Source organism: Montipora foliosa, chromosome 11, assembly GCF_036669935.1.
Source record: "Montipora foliosa isolate CH-2021 chromosome 11, ASM3666993v2, whole genome shotgun sequence".
Classification (NCBI taxonomy): domain Eukaryota; kingdom Metazoa; phylum Cnidaria; class Anthozoa; order Scleractinia; family Acroporidae; genus Montipora; species Montipora foliosa.
In genome coordinates, this window is record NC_090879.1 from 42,325,631 (window position 1) to 42,335,630 (window position 10,000).

A 10,000-nucleotide genomic window follows, 5' to 3' on the forward strand; every position below is an offset into this window, starting at 1 on the left:
GTAAGAGAGTTTAGAAGCTGAGCGGATAAACTGCCTTCCGGACTTGGTTTGAATATTACCAAAAAGAAAACCATCGCCGCCGTTGGCAGATGTAGGCAAAGAGAGCTGTGCCTGAGACAAATACTTCAGAAGATTAGCCCAGGGACAAAGGTCGGTAGCAGTTTTAACAATTGGAACGACGGCGCCTTCACGATATTGATCAGTCTAACTATCTTCGATAAACAGTTCAAAGTATGTGGCATGGGAAACTACAACTTTAAGCTTCAGATTGGATAATTCATCAAATCTCAGGAACCCTGCGAAGGAAAGGAGAGCCATTGCCATGAACCTTGTGTCCACCAATGACCCGTAAAGGCTCTGGAAAAACATGAGCAAAATCTCCCCTGTGATAGGCAATTTTTTGGATGTCTGGTGGGACAGCCTCCGCCTGGCTGACTCTAAGACTTTCTGTGGGAGTGTATGACTAGTTGGAGACTCTAAACCAGCAATATCGTGCGCCCAGCGGATGCTGTACAAGGCTGACTGGACCGGGGATGGAGAAGTGGACGCTTGAAGGACACCAAGCAAGTACAAGGCAACATAGGCGGGCGTAGCTGATAGCACAGTAATTTCGGGAAACTTGGAGGCCCAGGAGCGCCATCGTTTAAAGCCGTTGAGATAGGTGAGTGTAGTATTAACTGCTCTGGAACCAAGGACAACTTCGGGTAACTTGTCAGCTAAACGGCGTAGATTAGGGTCCTGTACATGAGTGAGCTCGGTCCACATAGGGCTGGAAAAGACGTCTGGGGAAAAACAAAGGGAGAGAATACATGATAGGCATCCGCGAGGAAAACAAAGGATTATGATACGGAGGGGTGGGGTGACACAGAACATGGGAAACGCCACCCATAGCGAACAGTAGTAGTCACCGAGACTATGCACATACGCGGCCACCGAGGCACACGTGACCTCACGCGAGGTAAACCGAAAAACTCTAAACAGAAATAATTGCCATCGAGGCACATAAACAGGGAACGAGACAGGCCACTAACTGTGAACATGATAGCTAAAGCGTTTAATACAGAACGATACAATGAAATATGGAATATGACAAAGAGAGCTAAATATAGCGGATAATGACTAAAGAATATCATATCATAAGATTGCATATCATGATTTAACGAGCCGACAGACGGACGGCTAGAACGTGGGATTTGAATTTAAGCCCATCTAAAATAGAGTCAGTGGAGCCCCTGACAAAAATCCCAGAAAAATCTGTGAAGATAATCGCACACTTAACATAAGGATTGTAAAGGGACCGAGGACCGAAAAGCATGGGCCAAAATGGAGATGAAACCCACTTGGGAACGATCAAGGTTCCCTCAGCTTTGCACTCTACAAGATGCCTAATTACCCGGGGAGCAAGGAACACCGGGGGTACTAACCAATTATTCTCCTTTCCCCAGTCTTGACAAAAAGCGTCGTCGCCCTGGGTGTCCAATAACGGGAATAAAACTTGGTTAACTTGCGGTTATAAAAATTCGCAGAGCAGTCTACAGTATGGGGACCCCAAATGTGATCAATGTGATTGAAAAATTCAAGGGACACACCCCAATCATCAAAATCAATAATCCTACTGATCGCATCGGCGTGATCATTGAAGGATCTGGGGATCCAATCTACTTGCAAATCGATGCTATTCCTGAGGACTATTTTAAAGATAGACAAGGCGAGGTGGTGAAGATCATGCTTCATGCTACCGCTGCGAATGATAGATGGAATATTACGGTTATCAGTAAACCATTGGACTGCGCAACCAGATAATATTTTAGAAAAGCTAGAAAGGCAAACATGGACCGCCTGAAGCTTGCGCCAGGTTGAACTACGGCCTGCCTCGTCAGGGGACCAAGGGAGGTGACAAATGACACCGTCGCGACCCTTAATAACTCCCCCGGCACATTTTCTTTCCAAAAGAGAAGTTCCTCCCTAACAGAGGGGGGCAGAGGGAATTTGGAATCCCAGCTGGACTGGAGGACGATGGACATACGAAGAAATATTGTCATGAGGTGGTGGCGTTACCAACAGCTAAGCTAAACGAATTGATCCTGCCTGCAAGGACAGAGAACAAGAGGAACAATTAGCTTCCAAAATAGAATTAATGTCGGACAAAACACGCTTGATTTTCTTCCCTGGGATAAAGAGCAAACCCTGGAAGAGATCGATGGTGAAACCCAGCCAATCAATAACAAGAGTGGGGACCCAAATAGATTTTACCGAATTAGGAACAAATCCAGAGTACACCAGGTCTGACTTTACCTTAGTGCTATGATCCAAGGCAGCCCGAAACGAAGCGGCTACCCCAAAACCGTCATCGAGGTAAATTACAATATGGATGCCTTGCTGCCTCCAAGAGGAGACGAAAGGCCTGAAAAGCTTGGTGAAAATATAAGGGGCTGAGGAGAGCCCAAAGGGAAGGACCTGGAAACAAAAGTATCTAGTCTTACCCTTGTAAAACCAGGAGAACCCCAGGAAGGACTGGTGAGGAGGAAAAATTGGGACATGATGATACCCACTCTTAATGTCAAAGGAAAACATGAAATGACCCTTTTCTAAATAAATCAGAGCAACCCTAAGATCTTCAAACTTAATACTCTGTTTCCATAAATGCTTATTAATGAATCTGATATCCAAAATCAAACGCTTCTTCCCTGAGGATTGGACAGAAACGGACAAGGGATTAACATTACGAGGAATAACGTCCGTTTCGAAAACCCGATAAGTAAGAAGCAACTCAGATATAGCCTCCTCAACAAAGCTCGGATGAGCTAGGGCAGAGTTGTTGTCCCTCGAAAAACTAGGTGGAGGCGTTGAATGAAAAGGAATACGATACCCTTCGTTCATGACATCTAAAATAAACTGACTAGAACCAATCGAACGCCAAAACTGTATATGGTTCCTCAATCTATCCGGCACAACAATATTACAACGAACACCCTGTTCATATTCGTAAAAGTCTAAATTATAATGTTCGGAAATATAATTTGATAACTTATCTCTGTTCTGTAGGGATTGACAGGGCTCACAGGCCATCACACGCGCTTGTTAGGCTGATTTGCTGAAGACTGGTAGTTCAGGACGGGGCACTGACTGCGAAAATGACCAAACTTTCCACACGCGAAGCAGGAACCCCCTCGCAAGTCAGGAGATGCTTTGGGCCAGCTGCCAGTGTACGAATTCTGTAACCCTGTAGGAAAAACTGAGGTTTGCAGAAGAAGGACGGGAGAACTGGCTCGCGGAGCACCGAAAACCGTGGAAATGACGATCCTTGAGAGAAATTCGGTCTCTTCTTTTGGGATTGAGCGCGCCTTCGTTTCTGAGAGGCTCTTGTTTCAGCCTGCCTTATTCTTTTGTCGTCATCGCTGTCGTCGGCAAGATCTCTGCGTTGATATTCGTTAACTACTTCCCAACCTTCTTCGGCAGAATCCGTAATAAGGATGAGCTTGTTCCTGTGGGCAAGCTTCTTCTCTCCTTCTTTTAATTCTTCGAGGGCTTTATTTACCCGAGGCGGTGTAGCTGTAAGGATCAAGGAGGCCGACTGAACGTTATCAAGCACTTGTGAATTAACTTCGAATTGCTTTTCGTTCCCTTTCTGTTTAAATTTAGGCGCCGGTGAAGCTGCTGACTTTAACTTCTTGATTGCCAAGTTGTTTTCGTCTGCTAATTCCCTCTTCAGCGAAGAAAAGCCAGAACGTAACTCCTCTTTGAGGTCAGACAAGGATTTCGCGAGGTCTGTTATGTTTTCGAACGGCTAAAATTTGAAAGTTCGATAGCTGAGAGGAAAACATTATTACATCCTGACAAACCTTCTATATCTAAATAACAATAGACTAATTCAATGCCATAGCGGTACCCGTGCATTTCATGCCAACAGGAAAATATTTACATTCTTTGTCGCTATCACTTACAGTTCAGCTCCGCCGATTGTAAATACATTTTAAGTATAATCACATGGGTGATTATTTGAAGAATACGCCTTTTTTTTAAACAATTAATTTCTTCGTCTTCCACCTCGACAAAACAGCTTGCTGCCATTTTGATAAAAACCGCATGAGTGATTATTGCGTAATAATGACATCAAGTGCAACCAATCAGCGCAGAGAATTAAGGAGCTTAAGCCGACTCAGGAATTCTCGGCTGGACGTCTCCTGACAGGGTAGATATCCGTCAACAAAGGCTATCAAACATAACACAAAAGGTGTTTCGTATTCAGAAAAGAGTTAAGGCGTTCAGGATCGATCAGATTGTACTGTGAACTTACGTCAAGCAGAAAAAAGTAGTTAATTTTTATTGAATGTCCATATTTAGGGGCGTGATGAATTTTGTGGGGAACACAAATCTATTTCAGTTCGTTAGCGCGCATCGACAGTGGCAGTTAGTGCTGGGACACGGAACCACTTCTCTCCCCCGGGGAAAAATGGTACAGCCTTTCAAATCAACTGGTTGGTCGAAATGTTAGCCAATTTGCCGAAGGAAAGTTTTTTCAGCTCTTTGGAAGCGAGATTTGTCGCCTTCAAGTCGGTAATTTTTTGCGGGAAAATGGTGATCACGTTCCGAAATTCGGCGGGTCTAATCTGCATGTCGAAGGTCGAAGGTCGAAGGTCGAAGGTCACAGGTTGCAGGTCATTGTTTCACCAATACAGAAAATATCCTAAACATTCTCAAAAGCTAACCTTAGGCCTAAAAACTTTTATTTAGGCCGAATTAGGCCTAGGGTTAGCTTTTAAGAATGTTTGGGATACTTTCTGTATTGGTGAAACAATTATCTGCAACCTGTGACCTGCGACCTGCGACCTGAAGATTACACCCGCCGTCCGAAATTCTGGTAAAAACGTGTACGAAGCAGCTGCAATTGGACATTCTAAATTTCTCAGTTCCTTAGTTATCAAGATCCATAAATATAAAACTTAAAAATGGTTTGCTTTAAAATCAGAAAAGAACCAATTCACCGTTGCTGTTGAGAAAAGTGTATGCCATGCAAAAGAAGTTGCATCTCGGTAGCCTGAAAGTTAAGAAATAATTTGCCTGTATTTAAATTAACAAATACACCAACAAATCACTAACGTTTCATGCTTAACCGGAGAATTAGGGAAGCACATGTTCGAAGGTGTAATAGCTGTTGAGTTTTATTCCTCAGTTATCGAGTTCCATAAGTATTAACTGGGTTAAGAATGGTTTGCCTTAAAATGAGAAAAGAGCCAGTTCATCTTTGCTGTTCAGAAACGTGTATGTCAGGCAAAACAAGTTGCATCTCGGTAGCCTGAAAGTAAAGAAATAATTTGCCTGTGTTTAAATTAACAAATACACCATTACATCACTAACGTTTCATGTTTAACCGGAGAATTAGGGAAGCACATATTCGAAGGTGTAATAGCTGTTGAGTTTTATTCCTCAATTGTCGAGTGCCAAAAGTATAAAACGTAGAAATGGTTTGCTTTAAAATCAGAAAAGAACCAATTCACCGTTGCTTTTGAGAAAAGTGTATGCCAGGCAAAACAAGTTGCATCTCAGTAACCTTAAAGTTAAGAAATAATTTGCATGCGCTTAAATTAACAAACACACCAATACATCACTAACGTTTCATGTTTAACCGGAAAATTATGGAAGCACATATTCGAAGATGTAATAGCTGCTGAGTTTATTCCTCAATTTGTCGAGTTCCATAAGTATAAAACGTAGAAATGGTTTGCTTTAAAATCAGAAAAGAACCAATTCACCGTTGCTTTTGAGAAAAATGTATGCCAGGCAAAACAAGTTGCATCTCAGTAACCTTAAAGTTAAGAAATAATTTGCCTGTGTTTAAATTAACAAATACACCATTACATCACTAACGTTTCATGTTTAACCGGAGAATTAGGGAAGCACATATTCAAAGGGGTAATAGCTGTTGAGTTTTATTCCTCAATAGACCTTTTCGGCTTGTACATTTTGTTTTCCCAACACAGATCATGTGATAATACTCAGGAGGCTTGGTCCTTTGTTTTGTTCATTAAAAAGAGTGCATGCAGGCATATTCATGCTTGCATGCCCTCATTTTAATGAACAAAACAAAAGACCAAACCTCCTGAGTATTATCACATGATCTGTATTGGGAAAACAAAATGTACAAGCCGAAAAGGTCTATTGTCGAGTTCCATAAGTATAAAACGTAAAAATGGTTTGCTTTAAAATCAGAAAAGAACCAATTCACCGTTGCTTTTGAGAAAAATGTATGCCAGGCAAAACAAGTTGCATCTCAGTAACCTTAAAGTTAAGAAATAATTTTTCTGTGTTTAAATTAACAAATACACCATTACATCACTAACGTTTCATGTTTAACCGGAGAATTAGGGAAGCACATATTCAAAGGGGTAATAGCTGTTGAGTTTTATTCCTCAATAGACCTTTTCGGCTTGTACATTTTGTTTTCCCAATACAGATCATGTGATAATACTCAGGAGGCTTGGTCCTTTGTTTTGTTCATTAAAAAGAGTGCATGCAGGCATATTCATGCTTGCATGCCCTCATTTTAATGAACAAAACAAAAGACCAAACCTCCTGAGTATTATCACATGATCTGTATTGGGAAAACAAAATGTACAAGCCGAAAAGGTCTATTGTCGAGTTCCATAAGTATAAAACGTAAAAATGGTTTGCTTTAAAATCAGAAAAGAACCAATTCACCGTTGCTTTTGAGAAAAGTGTATGCCAGGCAAAACAAGTTGCATCTCAGTAACCTTAAAGTTAAGAAATAATTTGCATGTGCTTAAATTAACAAACACACCAATACATCACTAACGTTTCATGTTTAACCGGAAAATTATGGAAGCACATATTCGAAGATGTAATAGCTGCTGAGTTTATTCCTCAATTGTCGAGTTCCATAAGTATAAAACGTAGAAATGGTTTGCTTTAAAATCAGAAAAGAACCAATTCACCGTTGCTTTTGAGAAAAATGTATGCCGGGCAAAACAAGTTGCATCTCAGTAACCTTAAAGTTAAGAAATAATTTGCCTGTGTTTAAATTAACAAATACACCATTACATCACTAACGTTTCATGTTTAACCGGAGAATTAGAGAAGCACATATTCAAAGGGGTAATAGCTGTTGAGTTTTATTCCTCAATAGACCTTTTCGGCTTGTACATTTTGTTTTCCCAATACAGATCATGTGATAATACTCAGGAGGCTTGGTCCTTTGTTTTGTTCATTAAAAAGAGTGCATGCAGGCATATTCATGCTTGCATGCCCTCATTTTAATGAACAAAACAAAAGACCAAACCTCCTGAGTATTATCACATGATCTGTATTGGGAAAACAAAATGTACAAGCCGAAAAGGTCTATTGTCGAGTTCCATAAGTATAAAACGTAAAAATGGTTTGCTTTACAATCAGAAAAGAACCAATTCACCGTTGCTTTTGAGAAAAGTGTATGCCAGGCAAAACAAGTTGCATCTCAGTAACCTTAAAGTTAAGAAATAATTTGCCTGTGCTTAAATTAACAAACACACCAATACATCACTAACGTTTCTTGTTTAACCGGAGAATTAGGGAAGCACATATTCAAAGATGTAATAGCTCTTGAGTTTTATTCCTCAATTGTCGAGTTCCATAAGTATAAAACGTAAAAATGGTTTGCTTTAAAATCAGAAAAGAACCAATTCACCGTTGCTTTTGAGAAAAGTGTATGCCAGGCAAAACAAGTTGCATCTCGGTAGCCTGAAAGTAAAGAAATAATTTGCCTGTGTTTAAATTAACAAATACACCAATACATCACCGTTGAACGTTTCATGTTTAACCGGAGAATTAGGGAAGCACATACTCGAAGGTGTAATAGCTGTTGAGTTTTATTTCGGCCTCAGTTATCGAGTTCCATAAGTATAAAACTTAAAAATGGTTTGCTTTAAAATCAGAAAAGAACCAATTCACCGTTGCTGTTGAGAAAATTATATGCCAGACAAAACAAGTTGCATCTCAGTAGCCTGAAAGTTAAGGTATAATTTGCCTGTTTAAATTAATTTGAAATAAAGAGAATAGAGAATTAATTTTCGATTTTTTAATTGCATGATGCTGGCCGTTGTATACCGTGTTTTAGAAAATATTTCAAATTGATTTATTGTACCTGTGGTCTATTTTGACACGTCACTCAAAATTAATTTAAAATAATTTGAGACTTTATGACGAAGTCGGCCCAACAAATGTGTCGAGATTATCACCTCTCTGTCCCTTTGTCTCTCGCTTTGCCTTTTTAGTGTGGGTCTTGTTACAACTCCCACTGAGATTTAGGTAATTTTTTTTACCTAAACAGCGGGGCCCACATTCCTGACCCAAGTAGTGCTCGATCAGCTGCAGATTCTAGTTAGTTCTGCTCCATCATGTCTGTCCTGTTTGAAATACATTTTCAAATTACATGACATATAGGCTACAATCAACAAAGACGTTATTGACGTTTTTACGAACATATTCCATTAGTAAATACTTTCAGTATTGAAGTGTTTAAGAAAGAGGCGCAAGTGGTATTTCAATACTTGATCACGCGCCTCCGGTTTATTATGTTCAAAGTTACCGTAGGAGAAGCACAAGTTTCGAGACACCGTGGAAAATGAAGTCTTCAACTACCGTTCTTTCCTACAATTTGAGCATCACAACTTCGCCAGCGAATCATGGACCAGGTGATGACGGTCAGTGCTTCCATCTCCCTGATGCTAAATTCGACGTATTCCATCAACGAACCGAAACTAATCTCGTCACAGGTGTCTTAAATGCCGTGTTGTCGCCTTTCGCTGTCATGGCGAATCTGCTCATAGTATTGATCATTTTGAAAAGGAAATCCCTTCAATCGCCTTGCAATATACTTCTTGCTTGCCTGGCGATCTCGGACCTCCAAGTTGGCATCCTAGTTCAACCAAGCTATGTGGCCTACAGACTGCTCGAAAACGCGCACGGCTTCGTTCCCTGCTCGGTGAGAATGCTTTACTCGTCGGGATTTTACGTTTACTACGGAGTGTCATTCACGACATTGAGTGCTGTAAGCTGTGAAAGACTCATAGCCTTAAAATATCACCTAAGATACTCTGCAATTGTTCGTCCTCGGCGAGTTTTGAAAACGGTTTTGTTCATTTGGTTGATAAACATACTGTTCACATTTTTGCAATGGGCGCAGAATAACGTTTTTCGAGGTATTCATCTGGTAATGTGGTCCTTTTTCCTCGTAATTACTGTTATCATCCAAATCACAATCCTGAAAACAGTAATTCGCCACCAAAGACAAATTAAAAAACAACACCCTACGTCCACGTCCGCAATGCGACAGATGCAAATCAAGCTGGCAATAAATGTTGCGTCCATCGTGGCAGTTTATGTACTGTTTAATCTTCCTGTTCTAGTTGTCACCCTTACCCATCAATTCCTCTTCGGCAACATTGACAGTTACAATTTTTACAGCTGGTCTGAAACAGCGGCATTTTTCAATTCTTCCCTCAATCCTTTGGTCTGTGTGTGGAGAGTTAAAGCCATTAGGAAGGTAATCTATGAAGTTTTATCGAAGAAATCGCAACGAAAAGACAGAGGCCAAAATTAAACGTTCTTCCAAACTCTATAGGTGATTATGTGGAGTTAACGTGGCGGAGTATTTAGGGCCCTTTTCTTGAACTCACTGAGGACAACTCTAGTTTAAGTCCCTTACTGCGGGACTACCAGCTAAACTTGAAGCTACTGTATCTTTAATATTAGTTTCATTGTCCATGGAAAAAGCCGATGCATGGAGAGTGGTCAGTTAAGGCATAATATTTTATCTTCCTTCCTTGGAATCGAAACCAGAAAAGCGAATGATTCAACTCTTGCATCCAGTTAACCAGATTTCTAGTGAAGAGCCTTGTCATCTCAGACCTTTACTAGTGTTCGCAATTTTTTTCTTTCTTTCCACCGGCCTTTTTGTAAGACGGCCACCCTCTGGACGTATCTACGAAAACCGAATAAGTGTAAA

At 40.6% G+C, this 10,000-nt stretch overlaps 2 protein-coding genes across 2 annotated transcripts in view; one reads left to right on the plus strand and one right to left on the minus strand.

Annotated features, from left to right (window-relative positions):
• The window catches only part of LOC137977142 (uncharacterized), a gene marked incomplete at its 3' end in the record, with an annotated part of 47,217 nt that overhangs the window by 35,897 nt on the left and 1,320 nt on the right, over positions 1 to 10,000 (minus strand). The window lies entirely within an intron of this gene.
• Positions 7,285 to 10,000, plus strand: part of LOC137974921 (melanocyte-stimulating hormone receptor-like) — a 3,174-nt gene continuing 458 nt past the window's right edge. Inside the window, exon 1 of the mRNA XM_068821931.1 lies at positions 7,285 to 10,000. This exon is cut by the window's right edge and continues 458 nt beyond it. Within this exon, the coding sequence (XP_068678032.1) occupies positions 8,618 to 9,595 (978 nt within the window). The 5' untranslated portion in view covers positions 7,285 to 8,617 and the 3' untranslated portion in view covers positions 9,596 to 10,000.